Genomic DNA, 24,931 nt, shown 5'->3' with positions numbered 1-24,931 from the left:
CCTACAGGCGTGTGGCGTCTGCTGCCCTTCGGTTCCCTGAGGAGCTGTGTGGTTAGTACCCCCGGCAGGTTGTGTTTCTCTTCCACTTTTCCCTCCCCAATTTCCAGCCCAACTTACTGATTTGACTTACCCTGAATTTTGAGTTCTATTAGGAAAGGCGTTGAAGACAAGACGTCCTGAGGTGTCCATAGGGTGGGTTTCTCAGAGCTCTCAGGGCTTGCCTAAGGCTGACTTCTCACTGTGGTCTTTCCTGTCTCCATGCCCCTGCACTCCCGGTGTCTCTCTCCTCTTCTTAAAAGGGTACTAATGGCACCCCACTCCAGTACTCTTGCCTGGAAAATCCCATGGACGGAGGAGCCTGGAAGGCTGTAGTCCATGGGGTCGCTAAGAGTCGGACACGACTGAGCGACTTCACTTTCACTTTTCACTTTCATGCACTGGAGAAGGAAATGGCAACCCACTCCAGTGTTCTTGCCTGGAGAATCCCAGGGACCGGGGAGTCTGGTGGGCTGCCGTCTCTGGCGTCGCACAGAGTCGGACACGACTGAAGCGACTAAGCAGCAGCAGCAGCAGCAGTCTTAACCTTGAGGAACCCAACCTCATGACCTCATTTAACCTTAATCACCACCTTAAGGGCTCTATTGCCATAAACGGTCACACTGGGGGGTAGGGCGTACAGTGCATGAATTTTGTGAGGGGCACACAGTTCAAGACAGTTGGGATCTTGTTACTCTTTGTATTTTCCCGTAGGCCCTAGCACAGCATCCGGCAAGATGGTAAATCTAGATTTTTGTTAACAAAGTGATAGAAGACCTGATCGGAGCTGGAAGAGGAGTTATAAAGTCATTTACATCTAGTGTCTTAGCTCATCTTTGTTTATAAATTTCTGAGCCCTATTCTGGAAGATCCGAAAGCCTGCTTAGAACTTCAGGGTCTAAAAGGCAAAGGCACAGAGGTACAAGGGAAGCTCCTGGGGGCCTCGGGGGTGGGGACTGAAGGGACAGGGTTTGTGCCCTCCCATTAACCTCCTATCACTGCAGATGGTGACTGCAGCCATGAAATTAAAAGATGCTTACTCCTTGGAAGGAAAGTTATGACCAACCTAGATAGCATATTGAAAAGCAGAGACATTACTTTGCCAACAAAGGTCCGTCTAGTCAAGGCTATGGTTTTTCCTGTGGTCATGTATGGATGTGAGAGTTGGACTGTGAAGAAGGCTGAGCGCCGAAGAATTGATGCTTTTGAACTGTGGTGTTGGAGAAGACGCTTGAGAGTTCCTTGGACTGCAAGGAGATCCAACGAGTCCATTCTGAAGGAGATCAGCCCTGGGATTTCTTTGGAAGGAATGATGCTAAAGCTGAAACTCCAGTACTTTGGCCACCTCATGCAAAGAGTTGACTCATTGGAAAAGACTCTGATGCTGGGAGGGATTGGGGGCAGGAGGAGAAGGGGACGACAGAGGATGAGATGGTTGGATGGCATCACTGACTCGATGGACATGAGTCTCAGTGAACTCCGGGAGTTGGAGATGGACAGGGAGGCTTCGTGTGCTGCGATTCATGGGGTCGCAAAGAGTCGGACAGGACTGAGCGACTGATCTAATCTGATCTGATCTGATTAACCTCCTAACTACATCCTTGCTTCCAACCCGGGCTGTCTACCAGGCAGTGCAGTGGGGTTGGGGAGGTGGAGTCTGTGAGCCCTTGCTTCTCACAAGCTTAACTTCTGGCAAGATTCTGAACAGTCTGTGGTAATCATTATTGCCCCATCAGGTGTCACAGTGGATGTGGCATCATTGGCACATGATGACAGCATGGCTTGGGGGCCTCTGTGGCCATTCATCTTGGTGAGCAGAGATCACATTGCCACTTCGAATGATCAGACTAAAGCATCTATCTTGGCACCCTGTCTCCTTCAGGACCCACACTGGATTCATTTTGGTGAGCAAAGGGTTTATTTTAATAATTTTAAATTGTCCGAGGCCCATGTGCCAGACTGTATGGCTTAGCTTTTGGTCACAGCCTAAGGAAAGCCTTTACGGCAGGTAGCTAGTCTCCTATAGTGAAGCCTGTTGCCTGTAATTGGCTCTTCCTCAGGGTAGATTCCCATAGAGACAGGAATACGAGACTACCTTACCTGCCTCTTGAGAAATCAGTGTGCATGTCAAGAAGCAACAGTTAGAATCGGACATGGAACAACAGACTGGTTCCAAATTGGGAAAGGAGTACGTCAAGGCTGTATGTTGTCACCCTGCTTATTTAACTTACATGCTGAGTACATCATGCGAAGTGCCAGGCTGGATGAAGCACAAGCTGGAATCAAGATTGCCGGGAGAAATACCAATGACCTCAGACACGCAGATGACACCACGCTTTTGGCAGAAAATGAAGAGGAACTGAAGAGCCTCTTGATGAAAGTGAAAGAGTGAAAAAGCTGGCTTAAAACTCAACATTCAAAAAAGGAAGATCATGGCATCTGGTCCCATCACTTCATGGCAAATAGATGGGGAAATAATGGAAACAGTAACAGACTTTATTTTCTTGGGCTCCAAAATCACTGCAGATGGTGATTGCAGCCATGAGATTAAAAGACACTTGCTCCTTGGAAGAGAAGCTATGACCAACCTAGTCAGCATATTAAAAAGCAGAGGCATTACTTGGCCAGCAAAGGTCCGTCTAGTCAAAGTTATCATTTTTCCAGCAGTCATGCATGCATCTGAGTTGGACATCCATACTGATGGAGCTGAAGAATTGATGCTTTTGAATTGTGGTATTGGAGAAGACCCTTGAGAGTCCCTTGGACTGCAAGGAGATCCAACCAATCCATCCTAAAGGAAATCAGTCCTGAATATTCATTGCACGGACTGATGCTGAAGCTGAAACTCCAATACTTTGGCCACCAGATGTGAAGAACTTACTCCTTGGAAAAGACCCTGATGCTGGGAAAGATTGAAGGTAGGAGGAGAAGGGGACAACAGAGGATGATATGGCTGGATGGCATCACTGACTTGATGAGTCATGAGTTTGAGCAAGCTCTGGGAGTTGGTGATGGACAGGGAAGCTGGGTGTGCTGCAGTCCCAAAGAATTGGACAAGAATGGGGTCACAAAGAATTGGACAAGACTGAGTGACTGAACTGAACAGGTGTGGATTGCTGATTTCCAGATTGGTTCTTACCTGTATAGAGAGTTGCCATCAGGAAACCAAGCTGCCTTTTACTTTTTGTCTTATCAGGGCTTCTGCTTGGCATTTGGAAAGTTCTTAAAGTGGGGATGTTATTTATTGTCAATCCAATAGTTGTACTGTTACTCTTCACTGATGTGACATGTGCCTCTATCAAAGCCCCAGATCCTTGATCCTTGGGGCATAAATGTTTCAAAAATCAGAATTTTTCAGTTTGTAGATAGGTATTTTACATAAAACCGCTTAGGGGTTTGCACTAATACTCCATGTGCCGTGCTGTGGTTAGTTGCTCAGTTGTGTCTGACTTTTTGCAACTCCATGGACTGTAGCCCACCATGCTCCTCTGTCCATGGGGAATTCTCCAGAGTCCTGGAGTGGGTTGCCATGCCCTCCTCCAAGTGATCTTCCCAACTCAGGGTCTTCAACATTGCAGGTGGATTCTTTACAGTCTGAGCCATCAGGGAAGCCCAAGAATACTGGAGTGGGTAGCCTAACCCTTCTCCAGGGGATCTTCCCGATCAAGGAATTGAACCGGGGTCTTCTGCATTGCAGGTGAATTCTTTACCAGATGAACTACCAGGGAAGCCAGCACTCCATTACTGAACACATTGGAACAAAATGTGTGAATATGTACACTAGTGGGGATAAACAGTCTTTACTTCACCAGCAAATAAATTCAGGTCATCTCAGGTTTGGTAGTCAAACGGATCATAAGAAAACATGTTTGCTCTCACATTTTTTAAATTGAAAAATTAAAAAAAAAAGGAATTGTGGACATATATATATACATAGTCCTTAGAAATTTATATATAAGGATAAATTTGTAAATAGATATCTTTGTTCTTGTTTAGTCACTAAGTTGTGTCTAACTTTGCGACCCCGTGGACTATAGCCTGCTAGACTCCTCTGTCTATGGGATTTCCCAGGCAAGAATATTGGAGTGGGTTGCCATTTCCTTCTCCAGGGGATCTTTCCCACCCAGGGATCAAACCTGCATTTCCTGCATTGGCAGGTGGATTCTTTACTGCTGAGCCACCTAGGAAGCACCGTGTGGTATGTGGAACTTTCCTGACCGGGGGGACCAGGGATCAAATCCGTACCTCCTGCAGTGAAAGCACGGAGTATTAACCCCTGGACCACCAAGGAAGTCCTCTATTAATTACTGCAGCCAGAAGGTTGGCTACAAGGAGAGGATCCCCCCAGAAAAACCAGTTCTTGTTTATTAATTTTCATGAAACAATCAGGTTATACATACTTGCCATAGCGGTTAAGTTCTGGACTTTAAATGATAGCTTTTCCAGTTAATATCATGCAGATACCTGCTCTCTGTGGGTACCCTGATGCTTAATAAAGCTTGTGCGCCAACTGAAAGACTTTCCACATTTGTCACATCTGTAGGGTCTCTCTCCAGTATGAATAACCTCATGTCGATGAAGATTTGCCTTAAAGCTAAAGGTTTTCCCACATTCTCTACACTCAAAGAATTCCTCCTTCGTGTGGATCCTTTGATGCTGAATGAGATCGACATTGCGACCAAAGGATTCTCCACATTCACTGCATTTGTGGGCATTCTGTTTACTGTGAATCTGTTGATGGCTCATAAGGGTTGAGTGCCGGCCAAAGGCTTTTCCACATTTAGTGCACTTGTGGGGTTTCTCTCCACTGTGGATTAACTGATGTCGAATAAGCGTTGAATTCTGACTAAACGTTCTTTCACATTTGCTGCACTTATAGGGTTTTTCTTTGGTATGGATCCTCTTATGTTCAACGAGATATGCCATCTGACGGAAACACTTTCCACAGTCGTGACATTTATATGGCTTTTTTTGTGAGTGACACTGTTTGTGGATGATCAGAGTGGACTTCTGTTTGAAGGCCTGCCCACATATGTCACACTCAAAAGGATTCTCTGAACTGTGAAGTCTTTGATGTCGAACAAAATTTGCCTGCCGCTGGAAGGCTCTTCCACATTCGTGGCATTCATAAGATTTTGCGTTTGTCAGAGTTCTCTTATGCCTCAAAAGCTGTGATCTCTGATGGCAGGGTTTTCCGTACTCATCATATTTGCCCTGCTGTGTCCATGTCTGAGCTCTCCGACTGTGAATAAGGTTAAGGCTTTGAAGGAAGTCCTTACAGCACTCATCACCAGTAGCAGGGAGTGAAAATCCGTAAATGTCCACAAGTTCATTATATTCACATAACTCTTCTGAAGGCTCCTTGGCTGTTTTCTGCTTTAGTGCTGACATCTTCCATAACATTAAATCTTCAGAAGTGTTCTCCTTTGGGGTGAGCTCTTTCGTCTGGAATCTGGCTTCCGAATCTAGCCAAATAAAAAGAATATGCAAATTACCTGACTGCTACAGAAGAAAAGGAAAGAAGCAACTGTTTGTGATATGAGAGACTCAAACGAGGCTAAGAAGTGCTCACCTGGTTCCATCGCCATATTAAAAAGCCAGTATTCTGATTTTTGTAGGACCCTCAGCTTTCATATCAGAAAGAGCTCTTGACATCATGAACTAACCAACTAACATATGCACAAGTGTGTCAGAGAATGTGAGAACTGAACACACCCTTCTCCACTAGTGGGGAAAACAGCTTCCTGTTGGTACCCAGCAGAGTCACATAGCTCTAGGAGAGAGAGAGCATCTTGTACTTTCTAGAGAAGCATGTTTTTCACAATTCTGGGAGAAATGACTGCTTTAAAATGGAGGCAGTGTGTCAGAAAAGAAAAGGAACCTGAGAAACAGCACAAAAGCCAATGGAACAGAGCAGTGACTCTCAACCAGGGATGGTCCTGCCAGAATGTAGTAGGCGGAGGCCAATGATGCTGCTTGACATCCTGTGAGGCCCAGGATCAAACAGCCCAAAACGTCAACAGAGCTGAGGCTGAGAATCCAAGGAGCAGAGGGATGTGGTAAAGGGTAGAAAGAAGCAGCCATCAGGACACAGTAAGTAGGAAAAGGCAGGAACATCAAGAAACACCAAGGGGATGTGGAAAACAGAATGAAAGCAAGGGAACAAGAGAAAGTACAGAAAAAGGGTAAGTGATGAGGGTAGAAAAAAGGAGTATCTAGAATGGCCTGAGAGCTGTCAGAAAGCACCAGCCTGCCTCTAGTAGAAATAGAATGAGCTTTATTGCAGGAGAAAGAGGATGAGCTTTGCAGACTTGAAATCCAGCTGGGGATTATCTCTGGGGAACAGGGGCAACGATCATACCCACCACCATCAGGGGACAGTAGGGATGAACAAGCAGAACACAAGCCAAACTCCCGGCTTGGTATCCGGGTGCAGGCGGGGTCTCCTGGATGGTGTCACCAACTCTGCATGACCCCCAGGGGCCAGGTCTGCTCCTCACCCACCTGGGCAGGCACTACCGGAAGCCTTCCTAGTCCCCGCTCTCGGCAGATCCAGGATCCACGGCTCTTCCCACTGTTCCAGCTGACAGATCACCTCAGGTTTGGGAAACTGAAATCCTACTCGTGGGGAAGTAAATGGGATGTGGTGGTTAGCAAGTGGCAGGAGAGGTCCCAGAGCTCAGTCTACCCCTGGGGGTCTGGGTGGCAGGGCTGCAGCAACAAGCAGAGATCAGGACAATAATCAGAAGGATTATCTGAGGAGAGGAATCAGCACCATCTTTGCGAAAGCTCGGCATCTTGATTGAAAGCCTGAACAATATTCACACTCGTGGACATGGTCATTTCACTCTTAAGAATAGAGCCTAAGGGAAATGAGGGCAAAGGTTAATGGGCAAAGGTTAATGCACCCCAGATGTTCAGCAGAATCCTAACAGTGCAAACTGGAAATAAACCAAATGTCAACAGGGGAAGGATTAAAGTGTAGCCAGATACAATGAAGGCAGAATATTAGGCTAATATTGAAAATCCATGAATTCAAAGGACATTTCTTAAAACAGGAAAAGGCTCCCCAGGTATTTTAAAGCAGAATACAAAACTCACATGTAGCATGATTCAAAGTTCATGTAAATTATGATATGAATTTGTTTTTAAAAACTACGTGTGTTGGGGTGTTCCCTGGTGGTCCAGTGGTTAAGAATCTGCCTTGCAATTCAGGGCTCACAGGTTTCCATTCCTGGTCAGGGAACTAAGACCCCACATGGCTGCAGAGCAGCTAAGCCTGTGAACCATAACTAGAGAGTCTGTGTGCTGCAATGAAAGATCTTTCATGCCACAACTAAGACCTAGAGCACCTCCCTCCCAAAAAACTACATGTGTGAGTGTGTATATACACACATCATCCTCTTCTTAGGACAGGGTAAGTGAAAGTCAGTCGTGTCTGACTCTTTTCGACCCCATGGACTGTGCAGTCCATGGAATTCTCCAGGCCAGAATACTGGAGTGGGTAGCCTTTCCCTTCTCCAGGGGATCTTCCCAACCCAGGGATCGAACCCAGGTCTCCCACATTGCAGGAGGATTCTTTACCAGCTGAGCCACAAGGGAAGTCCAAGAATACTGGAGTGGGTAGCCTATCCCTTCTCCAGCGGATCTTCCCAACCCAGCAATCAAACCTGGGTCTTGACCCAGGAATCAAACCAGGGTCTCCTGCATTGCAGGCGGATTCTTTACCAACTGAGCTATGAGGGAAGCCCATTTACAGGATAAGTGAAGTCGCTCAGTCATGTCCAACTCTTTGCGATCCCATGGACTGTAGCCTACCAGGTTCCTCTGTCCATGGGATTTTCCAGGCAATAGTACTGGAGTGGATTGCCATTTCCTTTTCCAGGGGATCTTCCCGACCCAGGGATCGAACCCGGGTCTTCCTCATTGTAGACAGATGCTTTACCGTCTAAGCCACCAGGGAAGCTCCCATAAATCCATCGAAAATATTGTAAGTTAGAAGTGCATTTAATATAAACAGTGCTGCGATGAACATTGGGGTACACGTGTCTCTTTCCCTTCTGGTTTCCTCAGTGTGTATGCCCAGCAGTGGGACTGCTGGATCATAAGGCAGTTCTATTTCCAGTTTTTTAAGGAATCTCCACACTGTACCCCAATGTTCATCGCAGCACTGTTTATAATAGCCAGGACATGGAAGCAACCTAGATGTCCATCAGCAGATGAATGGATAAGAAAGCTGTGGTACATATACACAATGGAGTATTACTCAGCCATTAAAAAGAATACATTTGAATCAGTTCTAATGAGGTGGATGAAACTGGAGCCTATTATACAGAGTGAAGTAAGCCAGAAGGACAAACACCAATACAGTATACTAACGCATATATATGGAATTTAGAAAGATGGTAACGATAACCCTGTATACGAGACAGCAAAAGAGACACTGATGTATAGAACAGGCTTATGGACTCTGTGGGAGAGGGAGAGGGTGGGAAGATTTGGGAGAATGGCATTGAAACATGTGAAATGTCATGTATGAAACGAGATGCCAGTCCAGGTTCAAAAAAAAAAAAAAAGAATGCATTTACATTAATTTTCTGATAGATGAAAAATAGATAGGATTTCATTAGGTTGAATGATGCGAAAGGGCTGTTTCTGTAGGCCAAAGCAATAAAATATTGGCAATTTCAAAAAAAAAAAAAAGAAGTGCATTTAATACACCTAAACTACTGAATATCATAGCTTAGTCTTACCTACCTTAAACATGCCAAGAATAGTTGAATTAGCCTGCAGTTGGGCAAAATTGTCTAACACACAGCCTATTTCATAATAAGAATGATGAATATCTCATGTAACTTACTCAATACTGTACTAGTGAAGAACAGAATGGTTTTAAGTGGACTGGTTGGCGACCCTTGTGATCACACAGCTGTCTGGGAGCCCCTGAATGCTTTCCAAACAAAAATAAACATTAAAGCATCCAGTGGTGGGTGGACAATCCCACAAAGGTGGTCAAGAATCTGCCGAGAGTGTCAGCATGGGGTCAAACATGCTCCACAAAGAAAAATCCGTCGAGGAGCCTCCCTCTGTAGGAGACTCTGCATTGAATGAGACGAGGGTGGGCTCCCAGGAAGGTGGAAGCTGAGGAGGTACAGAAGTGAAGTCAGTGAAGAATCATCTCCTGGGCACCCGGTGATGGTATAAGCAAAGAAGGAAACCATTTTCAGACAGAAGAAAGAAAGACTTTTCAAGAGAGGAAGAAGGTAGACTTTGGAATCTGCATGGGCCACAATCTTTTCAACTCCTAGAAGTCTTACAGATGTGGAGGATTCAGGCTGGGGGATGAATGTCTTCAAACTCTAAAACAAAAGGAAACTACTCATTATGCACAATCCCTTACTTGAAAACTTTGAGGCCTGATTTGTTTCAGGACTCAAAATTTTTCCAGATTTCAGAAAGGTGACTTGAGTGTGGGTATAGTTTCTATTATGTACCACCCTCAACAGGGGTTGAGCTGAAACCTTAGAAAAACTTTCTGATATTTCTTATGCTAAACATATATATATGGAGACCAAATGAGAAAAAGGATGATAAATAGCTTCCTACAGGATAAAATCAGGTTTAACCACCTGATGACTTCAGGTTAGGCCTTATAGCCAAATGAGTTATGATAAAACTGGTTTTCAGAGCTTTTTCTACTTTGGGCATTGCACGGAAGAAACCAAGGACTTGCGTAGACACTCAAATCTTAAGCCAGCTCATTACCCAAGGAGACGACGTGTCTGTAGTTGTCCAGCATCACGTCCCTGTAGAGGGCCTTCTGAGCCCAGTCCAGCATGTCCCACTCTTCCCTAGTGAAGTACAGAGCCACATCCTCAAAGGACAGCAACCCCTGGAAATACAGAGATTCATTACAGCTGCAGCTCTTATCACAGCTCTGTGGGCCACAGTATTATTGTTGTCCTACAGGCAAGGCTCATCCAGTTAATTAGCAGACTCAGGGCTCAACTCAAGCTCTGACCCTCAGGCCATGCATGTTCTTTCTTCTGCACTAGAGTCACACATGTTCTCTCTAGAGGGACACGTGGTCAGTGTGTGAGGCTTCTCTGGCTGTTTGGTCTCTGCTGCGGTCATTCAGATAATCAGAACTGAGTCAAATCATGGGGCACCCAGCTGGTGTCAGAACTGCTCCATGTGTAGAGACACCCCATATGCCTGAGGGCAAAGGTGAAGTGAGGAAGCAGAGAAACAGCCGTGTCCTCCCCAGGCATGTGCTCTTCCTCTGCCTCCCTCCCCGAGGCTGGCAAGGATGCATACTCTGTTCCTGTCTTTACAGAGATGCTCCCATGCCTGCCTTCCTCTTGTTTCCACTCTCTCCACCCCTAACTGGACCAGTTCTGTAAAGAAAACCTACACACACATCTGTAGTCACCCCACAAACCCCCTCTGACTTCAGTCTTCATAGCTCCCCTGGAGTGTCCTTCTGAGCCTCGCGCCAGCCCTCTGCCCACGTGTGAACACAGGGGAGAGCAATACAGTTACCACAGGAAATCAGAGATTTCACAGAAACGATGATCTTTGAGCTGAGTGTTAACATATGCAGAGGTGAGTTTGCCTGTAGGTGGGGAGAACAGGATACACAGTGGTGGGGAGGTTGGGGGGTGGGGAAGAGCGTTCACATCCCCACGTGCAGGTCCTCTGTTTCAGGGAAGGTGGGAGATGACACCAGAAAGGCAGGCAGAGCTCTGTGTTCCCTCAGCAAATGTGGACATGCTGGGCCAGTGGGGTCAAATTGTTCCCTTTGAACTTCCTCCTGTCCACGACTGGTCTTTACAAATTGTCACAATGGCTTCCTCATGTGTCTCCTGACTTTGCACTGACTTTTCAACTTGACTTCTTAAAATCACCCTCCCTCTTGTTACCATCAGTACCTAAACTTCTACTGTACCTTTTAATCCAAGGGATCAGAATTATATGAGCTTGTTTCCATATCTCCTTCCCTAAATGGCTTGTAAAGTCCTTAGGGTAAGAGTCTCTCTCCCAGCACAAAGGACATATCTATCTTGCACACAGTAGGTACTCAAGAATGCTCACTGACACAAACACGGAGCAACTGTGGTGACGGCAGCTAAAACTTACAGGGCGCTCGAAACATCACTAGATCCTCTGCCAAGCACTCCAAGAGCCTCACTTCACTGAATCCTCATGACAGCTACTGTCATGACCCCGTTTTACAGATAAGGAAACTGTGCCCCAGAGAGATTAGGTGACATGTCTAAAACAGAGCCTGGATTTGATCCTGTCTGACCCCAGAGTTCAAGCTCTGTGCATCATATCATCCACGAAGGAAACACCCCCCAGCTGATAAAGATGGCTCAACCCCAACGGCCATGTGAAAACCACTGCCTGGCTGCTGAGACTACACTGAGGAGGTGGAGGCAGGGGGAACCAGCTCACCTTCCATGGGACTGGCAGGAACATGGCTTCCATGGCCTGGTCTCCAAAATGGGGCTGGATCCTGGCCATCAGGCTAAGCTGGAGAAAAAAAGAAAACAAGGTCAGCCCTGAATCAAAGCTCTCTCACTAGACAGACTTTAGATGGGGAATGCCAATGGGGCCAACAAAGCTCGAGTAGTACAAAGTCACAGTGTTTGGTGTTGGAATGTGGGATTACAATGAAAGCAGCCGCTAGAATGGTCTTAGGAATTTCTGATGCTAGATCAATTTCTAATTTTTATCCTAGGAAACCTGTGCCTCTGCCCTCGCCCTCTCTCTAGAATATATTCTTCAGCACCTCAGTGAGAGACTCAATATATCAAGGGACCAGACTATAGGAAAAAACAGAACTCTAACCTGCAACCTGTAGCTCTGGCCTGGAACCCAAACCAGAAGCAACGTGGCAACAGGCGCCCAATCAGGACTTAGGTGGCAAGTGTGAACTTGTCCCTAACATGTGTCCCCCTCCTCCATCCAGGACCAGTAGAGAAAGTCGGGTGTGCTCCCCTACCAAATCACATAGGATGTCCTGCCCTTTTTTTTTTCCCCCAAGCAAGGTTTTACTGGGGCCGCTACTGCAGGAGCGGGGAGCAAGAACAAAGAATAGGTTCCCCTGCTTGCTTGCTCCCTGAGGCCGGGTGGAAGGGAGTCCTGCTTCTTTTACTTAACCTGCCTCCAGGTTTTCCAAGTCGATCTCCTCAAAACTCAGCATAGTTGAGTTTTCCCTTTTTTCCACTCTAAAGTTTCTCCTGCTTGCTTTTGAGTCTCTGCCAAACATGTGATAGTGGCCAGTTCACTTAGTATAGCAAGCTCTGCCTGAAGAACCTTTGCCTGCTCTCATTTGGGCGGTCTTAGTTTATTTCTTGGAGAAGGCAATGGCACCCCACTCCAGCACTCTTGCCTGGAAAATCCCCTGTACGGAGGAGCCTGGTAGGCTGCAGTCCATGGGGTCGCTAAGAGTAGGACACGACTGAGGGACTTCACTTTCACTTTTCACTTTCATGCATTGGAGAAGGAAATGGCAACCCACTCCAGTGTTCTTGCCTGGAGAATCCCAGGGACGGGGGAGCCTGGTGGGCTGCCATCTCTGGGGTCGCACAGAGTCAGACACGACTGACGTGACTTAGCAGCAGTAGCAGCAGCAGTTTGTTTCTACGTCACACAGAATCAGCTCAGAGAGTATAACAATGATTTTAGGGAAGTTATCAGAGATTTTAGGCTACATATGATATATAAAGAGCTAACTGTTGTCAAAGGGGCTTCCCAGGCTGCTCAAGTGATAAAGAATCCACTTGCAATGCCAGAGATGCAAGAGACTCTGGTTCGATCCCTGGGTTGGGAGATCCCCTGGAGGAGGAAAAGGAAACACACTCCAGTATTCTTGTCTGGAATATTCCATGGACAGAGAAGCCTGGCAGGGTCCATGGGGTCTCAAAGAGTTGGACACCAACTGAGCGACTGAGCAGGCACAGCTGTTGTCAAAAGAAAATTCAGAGGACTTTACTTGATATGAACAGTTTATGGAATGAAAACCAAACTGCGAACAAGGGGGCTTCAAAATGGAAAGTCTTAAGAAGTTAGTTCCTCCGCACTCACCCTTCAGTTTATAAAACATGTAAATGGGCGGCAGAATAACCCACTCCCTAATATACCACTTTGGAAAACTGATTATTTTGAGCTGCAGGCACTTAAAAAAACAGCTGTTTTTTAAAAAAGGTTAGGGGGGCGGGCGGGCAAAAGGAGAATTCCCTGGTGGTCTGGTGGTTAGGACTCAGTGCTTTCCTTGTTGGGGATCAGGTTCAATCCCTGGTTGGGGGAACTAAGATCTCACAAGCCATGTGGACTCACTTGTGCTAAGCCCCATGTCAGCAAACCGACACCTAATACTTAGCCTAATTGCAGTTTCAGCCTCTTCCAGGTATAGAACCTCCCTCCCCTTGCCCTAGGACTTCCCCAGTGGCTCAGTGGTAAAGAATCCACCTGCAATGAAGGAGACGTGGGTTCAATCCTTGAGTTAAGAACATCCCTTGGAGAAGGAAGCGGCAACCCACTCCAGTATTGTTGCCAGAGAAATCTCATGGACAGAGGAGCCTGGTGGGCTATAGTCCATGGGGTCTCAAAAGAGTCATGAACTTTCAAGAGAGTCTTAAGAGATACAACTTAGCAACTAAACAACTCCCTTCCCTATGAAGACTGCATTTACAATAGACCTGAATTCTAAGCCATCTCAGGGGTTAATCATTTTTCCTTGGGAATCTCCATGTTTATACAAGGTAAGCGTGTGTGCATGTGCAGGCGTGTCCAACTCTTTGCGACCCCGTGGACTGCAGCCTGTCAGGCTCCTCTGTCCATGTAATTTTCCAAGCAAGAATATTGACCCAAGGTTTGAACCCATGTTTCTTACATCTCCTGCACTGGCAAGTGGATTCTTTACCACTGTGCCACCTGGGAAGCCTCTTACCTGAGGTATACATGTTAAGAAACTTGTTTGTCTTCATTTTTTATTCCAGGAATCTCAGCTAAGTACTCAGAAGGGTAGAGAGAAAATTATTTTCCTCCTGTGCACAGGAATGAGGAAGTACATTGTTTTCTCTTGGGACTGGTTACTAGAACTGACGGTCCTTTCAGAAGAGTACCACGGTACAAGTTTACTTGTTTGTAGCTGCTAGGAAGCTGCAAGGTTACCCAGACGTGAAGAAAGCTTGTTTCCTTTAAGGACAGAGCCAGCTCTTTATGGGAAATTAGGACAGTTAAAGTTTTGGTTCTGCAGCTCTGGGTAGCTGGCCTGGGAGTATACTTAAACTGTGGCCTCCACTTTGGTTCTTCTTTAATATAATAAATCTAATGTTTCTCTCAGGGAATACACAAATGATGAGATACAGAGGATTTCCACTTTTTTCTGGTGCCTTTCTGGGCACTGGCAAACCTTGTTTCATGTAACTGCATTTTTAAGAAAGTCTGTTACATTCTGGTCTCCTTCTTTAAAAACACTGTTTGTAAGCCCTCTTGCCTCTTAACCAAGGAGGCACTTGTGATCAATAGCTCCATGGCTGGGGAAGGGACATCGACCCTTTCACTATCTAAAGTAGATTACCTGCTGTGAGCACTGTGCATTTGGAAATCAGAATCCATAATTCAATTTATAACAAAATCTGCAATGCAGGAGACTTGGGTTGGATCCCTGGGTGCAGATGATTCCCCTAGAGAAGGGAATAGCTACCCATTCTTTTTTTTTTAATGTGCATTTATTTGGCTGTACAGGATCTTAGTTGCAGCATGTGTGATCTGGGATCAAGCCCTGACCTGGGATCCCTGACCCAGGGATCAAGCCCAGGCCCCCTGCATTGGGAGCGCAGGGTCTTAGCCACCGGACCACCAGGGAAGTGCCACACTCCAGTATTCTTGCCTGGAGAATTCCACGGACAGAGAAGCCTGGTGGGCCACAGTCCATGGGGGTCGCCAAGAGTCGGACAGGACTGAGCGACTAACAAACAAAGCCAAAGCAAACAATAGTATTAACCAGCCATTCATTCATCGGACTCTGAACTTCTCTAAAGCCAAAGGACCTGACATGATACTCAGAGGCTGGCCTCTTCAGGAAGTCTCTCGGTAAATGCCCTGAAGACCGGGGGTTTGGAGGGACGTGGTGGGGGGCACGGGATTCGAGGGAAAGGGGGTTGTCTCTCCAGCTCTCACACCTGTGGCGGGGCCACCGTGGCTTCCCCTGGCACCCCACTCCGCCCATCACACTAGCTCTTTTCTCCCCAAACCTCCGCGCCTCCGACCCCCGCCGTGCCTCCTCCTCCAGGAAGTCCTCAGGATGCACCTGCGGCTGCCATGGAGCTGGCCTCCATTATGGAGGCGCCAGGCCAGACTCGGAATTAGGTCGGGACCTCGGCTAACCTCCACCTGAGGTGTCCATGCGGAAGATCTTTGTGCCTGTCGCCCGACCACTAGCGCAGGCCGAGCAGAGCGTCCCCACCCGAGGACCTTCTAGGAAGCTCGGAGGATTCACAACTCTCTGATCAGGGAAAGCGCTGTGGCCGGTCGCGGGGAGTTTGCGAGTAAGGGGGCGGGGCACTCACGTCTCTTCGCAACTGCCGTTCTGGTCGGAGCCAATCAGCCGCCGCAGATGGAGTGGTCTAGGCCACGTGATTTCCAGGTTGGTTACCCCAAGCACTTTCTTTTCCCACAGATTGTAGCAAGATCTCCACGGGTGAACCTTTGTGTAGCTGGGTATTTTTAAACCCTCCTTTTGGGAGTCCAGAATGACTTTTTAGAGAGCCGACCCTGGACTAGGCAAAAAAATTAAACAAAAAATTAAATATAATGAATAATACACACATATGCTATTAGCATAAAAATATTCATCTGATATTATGTTATCCGGAATTTACTTTTCTACTTAATGCTGTTGTTTAAAGAAAGAGAAGACTTAGTGGTAATTAATTGTAATTGATAGTACGACTAATTAATCTTTGATTCCATATGTTCAAAGAATGTTCAAACTACAGCACAATTGCATTCATCTCATACGCTCAGTATGCTAATGCTCATACAGTAAAGTAATGCTCAAAATTCTCCAAGCCAGGCTTCAACGGTACCTAAACCATGAACTTCCAGATGTTCAAGCTGAATTTAGAAAAGGCAGAAGAACCAGAGATCAAATTGCCAACATCCGTTGGATCATAGAAAAAGCAAGAGAATTACAGAAAAACATCTACTTCTTTTATTGATTACGTCAAAGCCTTTGACTGTGTAGATCACAACAAATTGGAAAATTCTTCAAGAGATGAGAATACCAGACCACTTTATGTGCCTCTGGAGAAATCTATATGTAGGTCAAGAAGCAACAGTTAGAACCCTACATGGAACAACAAACTGGTTCCAAATTTGAAAAGCAGTATGGCAAGGCTGTATACTGTCACCCTGCTTATTTAACTTACATGCAGAGTACATCATGTGAAGTGCCGGGCTGGATGAAGCACAAAGTGGAATCAAGATTGCTAGGAGAAATATCAATAACCTCGGATACGCAGATGACACCACCCTTACAGCAGAAAATGAAGAACTAAAGAGCCTCTTGATGAAAGTGAAAGAGGAGAGTGATAAAGCTGGCTTAAAACTCAACATTCAAAAAAGGAAGATTATGGCATCCAGTCCCATAACTTCGTGGCAAATAGATGGGGAAACAATGGAAACAGTGACAGACTTTATTTTCTTGGGTTCCAAAATCACTGCAGATGGTGACTGCAGCCATGAGATTAAAAGACACTTGCTCCTTGGAAGAAAAGCTATGAACAACCTAGACAGCATATTAAAAAGCAGAGACATTACTTTGCTGACAAAGGTCCGTCTAGTCAAAGCTATCATTTTTCCAGCAGTCATGTATGCATCTGAGTTGGACATCCATACTGATGGAGCTGAAGATCTTCAATCTTTCCCAGCATCAGGGTCTTTTCCAATGAGTCAGCTCTTTGCATCAGGTGGCCAAAGTATTGGAGTTTCAGCTTCAGCATCAGTCCTTCCAATGAACACCCAGGACTGATCTCCTTTAGGATGGACTGGTTGGATCTCCTTGCAGTCCAAGTGACTCTCAAGAGTCTTCTCCAACACCACAGTTCAAAAGCATCAATTCTTTGGCACTCAGCTTTCTTTATAGTCCAACTCTCACATTCATACATGACCACTGTAAAAACCATAGCCTTGACTAGACAGACCTTTGTTGGCAAAGTCACACCTTAGTTTTAGACATAAGTGGCCCACAGAATTGTATGCTTTTATCTTAAACCTGTTCAAGCCAGGAGCTTAAATGAGCACTTTAGATGTACAGGAAAGAACCCTCCCCTGTCCCGGCCCAGAGCTCCCAGTTCAGACCAGGGCTTTCCTTGCCCCGCCCCTCCCTGGAAGAACCTGCTCCAACTCCATGGGAATGCGCAGTTTCTTTAGGGACCTGAAACAAAGTGCTCAGAGTTAGGATCACATGCCCTTCTAGTGTAAATCTGTGCTGCACTGTCCACCTTCTTCCCTCCACCATCCTGGTGTGGGAATCACTGCGGACCTAAAATCTCAGCATCTGGCCCCCTGCCCCAAGTAAATCCAGACACCCCTGTTACAGGTCAGATAGCTTTTCCTTTGAAATAGCTCAGAAACTTCAAAGTTCCCTTGGAATTTTCTGACTTCATTCCGGGGAAAACACTGCCTTTCTCATTTTCCTGCTTTAAATTCTTTACTACCTCTGCCTCTCCCTGTAAAGTCCTCTTGCAAGGGGTGGATTTGAGGCAGTAGGTAGATGGGTACCCCCCCACCCCAGGGTGAGCAGTTGAGAATTCATTTCCCGTGCACCAGTACTGCAAGATGAGAATCGCAGGACAATTGAGAGAGGAGGCTGGGACCTGCCCAGACAGAAGGTAAGCGACCACATATATCTCATTCTCTTTGTCAAGGAGACTTTCTGACTAGAAAGTTCCTTGGAGGTTAAAAGGGGAGTGATGCCAAGCTACCAATAGGCCTCTTTGCTGGAATCCATCTTGGCTGAGAGATGCCTGTAAACATGAGGGAAGACCCTGAGATACACCAAATAAGGACTCTGAACCAGGCAAATGAAAATGATTGGCCAAAGAAAAACTGGAAGAAATGTCCCATAAAAGTGATTTAAACTACACAAGGGTGTGACTGTCTCTGAGCCCACTGTGAGTCTACCCGCATGTACTGTACTCTTTCCTCCTAATAAACACTACTTGTTTCACTGCTTTCCCTCTTTGTGGCCATTCTTTTCTGCAAAGCCAATGGCCCAGGGCCTTGTCACCAGCCACTGGTCTAGTGGCCAGGATTCAGCTCTGTCATTCCATGACCTCAGGAGCTGAAACCCTGCTCCAAGCCTCTGCAGGCTGAGGCCACCTGAGATCAGATTCACCCCCTCAGCCTCGCTATCTTGGCCCCTGGAGGGCAGTGCCGGCTGCCCAGATCCCAGGGAGGCTGCATCCTCTCCCCGGTCCTGGGATTCTAAAGAGCCCACTCCTCACCTTCGACCCTCACCCCCGGCCCTGTGTCCTCCTGTCCTCCTCTGGCGGGTCCTTCTGCTCCACAGGCCCCCTCTTCGTAGTCAGCCCTTCCCCTCACCCCTTGTAGGGCGGTGTAGTTTCTTATGACCAAGGTAATCTAATTGTACAGGTTTTTTCCTTGTTGAACCATTCTGGAGCTGTGAGTTTTCTGGTATCTCAGGTAAAAGACCAAACCTCTTCTATGCCTGACGCTGATGAGTTTCCTCCCCCAGGTAGGTTCTGTAGTGTAAAAGTAAGCTGGTGCCATACATCCAGGATTTGCAGGGTTTCTTTCCTGTGCAGCCAAAAGTTATCCTGAGGTTGGAAGCTGTGTCACACACGCTGCACTCTAGGGTCTGTCTCTCCTATGATTGGTTCCTCTGGTGCTCATCCAGGTGTGAGCTTTACCTGAAGCTTTTCCCACATTCTCCGCAAGAACTGGGCTTTCTCCTCACTGCCGTCACTGGTGGTGATGAGAATACTGAGCTCTGTATGAAGCTTTTGCCACTGCCACTACGTTTTGTGCTTTTTTTTTAGTGTGGATTTTCTGATGCACCTTCTGGGTGGTGCATGAAAGGTTTTCTGATAGTCAAGGCAGTGATGTGGCCTCTCCCTCATGTGGGGCATGATGAGGCATGATCACGATGAAAGCTATTCTTGCACTCACCACCCACTTGGAGTGTCTCCTGGCTGTGGACTCCCAGGTCTGCTCTGGCTAGAGCTTTCCTCACATCCCTTACACTGGTAGGGCTTCTCTCTGGCTTGTGTCTTCTGATGGCACAGGGACTCTGCCAGAACCCTTCCCATTCTCCCCTGTGTTGTTTATGAAGACAACAGAAATATTGTTTCTGGGTTATTTTCCCAGGTGTCTCTCTAAGCATTTCTTCATTGCCTGAATTTTCACAGCCTTGCCATTATCACTGGCATGCTGTTTGGTTTCTCCTAGTAATGTCCTGGAAGTTTCACTCCCCGCACCCCCCCCCCACCATTTTCTGTCTTGAAGCCTTTTCATTCTTTTTTTCTTTCATCTTAGAATCTAAAGGAAAAAGTAAGAAGTAAAGGTGTTAGTCTTGAAATGGGATTTGCCACTGGAGCAGGGGATGGTTGGAACAATTACATTAGGCTAGGCTGAAGCACAAGTATGTCTGAATACAGGACTTTAGAGAGGTCAAAGGCAAAGACAGCAGAAGGGATGCTTGAGTGACTGTGTCTAAACAACCCATAAGTAAAGTCTTTTCATAGGCCATGTTCATATGGTCGGTTCTGAATGTTCACTTTATAGTCTTGTGTTCAGCTCTTCTGTTAAGCCTTATTTGGTTACTTCTGCCTCCCTCTGCTCTACAACCCCTCATTTAGTTGAAATCACTCATTTATAATCCTTCCTTCTCTTTCTTCCTTTCCTACTTCTTTCACAGACATGTGTGTAGCACTTCCTATATGTGAGGCACTCTTCAAGGTGCATTTCACAGATACATGTGAAATATATATGAAGGTCCATTAGACGTTCTGCCATCACTCACCTGTAATCCATCTCTCATGTCAAAAATCCTCAATTTCAGGACCTCCAAGCCAGGGCCAGGCACCTCACCACCACTTCTGTGTGAGTCCAGGTTGGGTGCATGTGAGGTAGGTCCGGCCGCGCTTTGGGCAGCCCTTAGCAGTGATTCCTGCCTTGAGGCCAGGGGAGGGGGCGCAGGCAGAGGGCAGTGGGAGGGAGGAGCGCCAGGCCTGTGTGTTTACTGGATGCCCCGCCCCTATTTGCGTTTACCAGACTTGACTGGGATCTTGATGTAAAGCCAGCAGACCTCTGTTAGGTCCCTGGGGGTGGGCGTCCATTTTGACAATGGACTTAATTATGTCCTTTATAGCTTTTGTTTTTTCCTAGTGAAAGATTCAAGCCAAAGTAATACATTGCATTTGTCATGTCTCTTTAATCTCCTTTAGCCATTTACAAAGATCATCTCAAAATGCATTATAGACCTAAACGTAAAATCTAAAACTTCTATAAAACAGTTGGATGAAAACAGAAATTTGTGACCGTGGATTAGGCAAAGATTTCTTAGGCAGAACACACAAAGAATGAACCATATAAGAAAAAAACTTGATAACTGAAGTTGATCAAAATTTTAAAATTTTGCTCTTCAAACACTGTTAAGAAAATGAAAAGAGAAGCCACAGACTGGGAGAAAACATTTGTAAAACACGGGTGTGATCATTTGAAAACAATATATAAAAATAATTCTTATTCATAAGACACTTGAATTTTTAAAATGTGCAACAGATTTGAACTTCACCAAAGGAAGACATGCACAGCCATAAATATGTGAAAAGATGCTCAAATGATTGTCCATTAGGGAAATGGAAATTAATGCTATAATGAGATACTATTAAACTTAATACAATAGCTAAAATAGAAACCTGACAATACAAAATGCTGACTCAGATATAGAGGAACTATAAATTTCACACACTGCTGGAGAAAATGCATAAAATTAAATGTATATTTACCATATGAGCCAATAATCCCACTGCTAGCTGTTACCAAAGAAATATGTCCACACAAATTCCTGTATACAAATATTTATAGCAGCTTTGTTCATAAAAAACAAATAAAAAATTTGAAAAAACTAAATGTCTATCAACTGAAGAATTGATAAGCTAATTGATACACATACATACAATGGTACATTAGTCACTATTAAACTACCAATGCATACGATAATATGGATAGATTGCAAAAGCATTATGCTAAGAGAAAAAAGCCAAATACATGACGTTCTGGAAAAGACAAAACCATCAGTAGTACAAGAGAAGGACTGACAACAAAGCCATGAAAGATCTTTTGGGGATGAAGGATATGTTTTATATCTTGATTGTAGGGGTGGTTCCACAATTGTATACCTCTGTCAAGACTCAACAAACCATATACCAAAAGGGGTGAATTTTACTAGAAGTAAATCATATCTCAATAAAGCTGAATTTTTTAAAACAGAAAATAATAGCAAAAACGAACTGTGACTTCCCTGGTCATTCAGTGGTTAAGAATCTGCCTTGTAAGGCAGGAGACCTGAGTTTGATCCCTGGTTAGGGAACTACAATCTCACAATCTCTGTGGCACTACCCAAAAAAACACCCCAATGCAGCCAATAAACAAAAATCAGACAAGGAAGAGCACATAGGCACATAGATGGTGAGAAACTGAACCTGAAAGGGGCTTTGCCTACAAGAAGCAAGGCAGCAGCAGTAGACAAGGTGACAGATTTGAGTGTAAAACTAAGAGTGTTAAGAGCACTATTTTAAAAAATTGATGGTAATTCGTAGAAATATATTTTACATCATTATCCTGCATACACATACATTCATGTAACAAACAATGTCAAAGAGCAATACTTACTATATAGGAAAATGAAACCTAGTAAATCCCAATCACAATCTTATTAATACTTAAATACAATACACAAAGGATACCTATGAAAGTACAGAAACCTGAGTTCATAAAGATAGTATTTAATGTGATGGGTGTGCTTGCCTGTTCATCAGTTCGCTCCAGTCAGGCACACACGAGGATAAGGCCACACGCATGTCAGGTGCGCTATTAAGCCTATTTCTTTTTTTTGTTTTTAATCGTGTCAAGATCGAAAATCCTAGTTCACACAAATAGGTAGATGTGAATGGTAATAATAGCAATATACTCTTTCTACTTAGCAGTGGAAATTCCTCTTTAATCTTAATCCAGAATGCTGATAAACTTAATGTCTTGTAATAATTCCTCAGCGTGAATGACGAACTGAGCTGCAATAATTCATTCTCTTCTTCAGGCACCAAATTTAACTCAATGATTGATTCTGGGGTTTGAAAAGCAAATGGATCTTTTATCCAGATATTCTCCTTTAATGATGCAAATTTCTCTTCTGGAAAGTAATGATGAAAGGTTTGAGACAAAGAAGTGAGGTGTATTAATATCTCTGATTTTATTACCTTTAAGCATTCTTCATTAATAATGTTCTCTTCGATGTGTTGCAACAATGTAGGGAACATATAGTAGCTAGGACGATTACTTTTAAGTCTAGTTTGCCATAACAATAACATCTTTTGGAATCCTCGAATGTGTTCAAGATACTGAAATATATGATTGTTTTTCCCTTGTAGTTTCAAACTTAATTCATTTAAAATGCCAAAAATATCACTTAAGTATGCCAATTTTGATACCCAAACATCATCTTCAAAAATATTTGCCAAATGAGATTGCTTTTCAATGAGAAAAATGTAAATCTCATGCCTGAGTTCATATACTCTGCTCAATACTTTTCCTTGAGACAACCAACGAACTTCTGTATGAAATAGTAAGTGGGTATGGTTCTCTCCAATCTCTGAACAAAATATTTCAAGAAGTCGGCTATTCAATGAGCTTCCTTTACTAAAATTAACAATTTTCACTGCATTTTTCAACACGTCCATTAGGCTCGGCGGAATTTCTTTGGATACCAAAGCTTCTCTGTGAATAAAACAATGATTCCAAAGAGCGTTGTTGTGGGTGGCTTCTAACAAGTTTTCAAGAAGTCTGCTATGTTTCCCAGTCATATTTGCTGCTCCATCACTTGAGATTCCTTTACAGTTTCTCCAGTTTAATTTATATCGACCAACAACACACTTATCTAATTCAGTGAATACATCTAATCCGGTTACCTGTGAATTTAAATTTAAACAACACAACAGATCTTCTATAAAATCATCTTGCCACATATATCTGACATATACCAAGAGTGTGGGACCACTAGCCGTATCAGTGCTCTCATCGAGTTGGATTGCAAAATCGATACCAGACTGTAGCCGTGTCATAAGCATTGCTTCTAAATGTTTTGCAATAGTACAGATTCGACGAGATATTGTATTATCACTAAGAGGTATAGTTCTTAATTTGTCAGCTGATTTATCGTCAAAGATGGTACGTACCATATCCATACATGCTGGGAGAATAATTTTTTCAGCAGCTGTATGAGCCATTTTTTCTTTTGCCACTCGATATGCCACTAAATATGATGATAACAAGGCTCTCTCGTTCATAGTTGTGGAACGACTAAGAAATTGGGGTGATAACTCTGTGTTACTTCTTTGTGTTGGAAAACGGTCTTCTTCATCATCTGTCCCTTCCTCCTCCACTTTTACTATCACTATGCCTTCCATCTCTCGGGTATCTTTAGGAGACAAATCTGCAGCATTCCTGGATTCAGCAGTCATTGTTCAGGTTCAAAGAACTGGGTCACTTAATCCAAATAGGGTCTGTCTGCAGGACTTTCCTTTTTGTCCTACATGTTTTATGAGCTCCATTTTTGCTATCCTGCAGGGTTGAAAAATTTAATAGCAGTATTAAAAGGTAATATTGTATTGCTATGGGGCTAACACCTCATCCGTGAAGACAATTCATGAAATCCAGTGGTGTGACATGTCAATGCTGAATAACTGGTATTCATGTTAGCTGTGTACCAGGCAGTTTTGGTACCTTGCATACACAGCTCATTTAATTCTCATGGAAACCTAATGAAGCACAGTTATTATTCCTATTTTAAAAGCTGAGAAAGATTAAATAATGTGTCTAACAACATAGTGTAGTGGATCCAGTACTCAAACCCAAGTCTGAAGCTCAGGGTCCTAACTATGCCGCTACACTGCCATCTAGTCAGTCTTACAAAGTGATCACCAAAGTTTGGTGTTCAAGACCACCACTGGAGTACAGAGGAAAAAAATTAAAATGTTTATTTATTTAAAAAGAAGTACTGAAACCCATTCAACTTTCCTGATAGTCACCTCATAGCATTTATATTTTCTGTCATTATCTGTGTTGCTGCTCTTCATCCTCCAACTATTATACTTTCTGTGTTCACTTTCAGTTTTAGTGATCTATCATCTGAAAAATCTTATTTCCGGTATTTTAAGATCAAGGAAAAGAAATCTTGGTTTTTGAGATAGGATCAAAGATTTAAAAGTGGGGTATGTGGAATAACACATTCCTAGAGGCCTTCCCTCCCAGTGAATCAAAACGAAGACTACAAGCAAGGGAAACTCAAAAGATACAGGGCCGAGATCAGGACCTGGTCAGGCCTTCCTGGAGTGTTTCCCTGCTCGTATTCTAGGCAAGAAGCAGCAGAAAGACTGGGCTTTATTTTGCATTTCTTGAAGTTGCCCTTAACATAGTTACTTGCAACCAGGAGATATTTTTTAAAATATTTGTTTAAGTGAATATAATGTCAACATTTTTTGCCTATTTGTAGAATGTTCAACAAATTCATTATAGGCATGGCATTTCAATACTTGGAAGGGCTTGTCATTTAGAAATTAAAGAGATTCCATTATATTGT

The 24,931-nt window shown here is 44.5% G+C and overlaps 1 protein-coding gene across 5 annotated transcripts; it reads right to left on the bottom strand.

Moving 5' to 3' along the window:
* Window positions 1-2,747: 2,747 nt before the first annotated feature.
* On the bottom strand, window positions 2,748-15,565 carry ZNF789 (zinc finger protein 789). Of its 5 annotated transcripts, none has more exons than XM_070362246.1 (5): window positions 15,303-15,564; window positions 11,494-11,571; window positions 9,802-9,928; window positions 6,541-6,654; window positions 2,748-5,501 (listed from the first exon to the last, which is right to left on the bottom strand). In XM_070362246.1, the coding sequence occupies exons 2-5, from the start codon at window positions 11,560-11,562 to the stop codon at window positions 4,489-4,491; spliced, it is 1,323 nt and encodes a 440-aa protein (XP_070218347.1). In that variant the 5' UTR covers window positions 11,563-11,571; window positions 15,303-15,564; the 3' UTR covers window positions 2,748-4,488. The 5 variants fall into 5 exon arrangements, with proteins under 5 accessions (XP_070218347.1, XP_005893191.1, XP_005893190.1 ...); XM_005893129.2 differs by having other exon boundaries at window positions 15,329-15,564; XM_005893128.2 differs by having other exon boundaries at window positions 15,359-15,564.
* Between the last annotated feature and the right edge of the window lie 9,366 nt (window positions 15,566-24,931).

This window comes from Bos mutus, chromosome 25 (assembly GCF_027580195.1).
Source record: "Bos mutus isolate GX-2022 chromosome 25, NWIPB_WYAK_1.1, whole genome shotgun sequence".
NCBI classification, from domain to species: domain Eukaryota; kingdom Metazoa; phylum Chordata; class Mammalia; order Artiodactyla; family Bovidae; genus Bos; species Bos mutus.
This window is presented reverse-complemented; position numbering and strand designations above follow the sequence as displayed.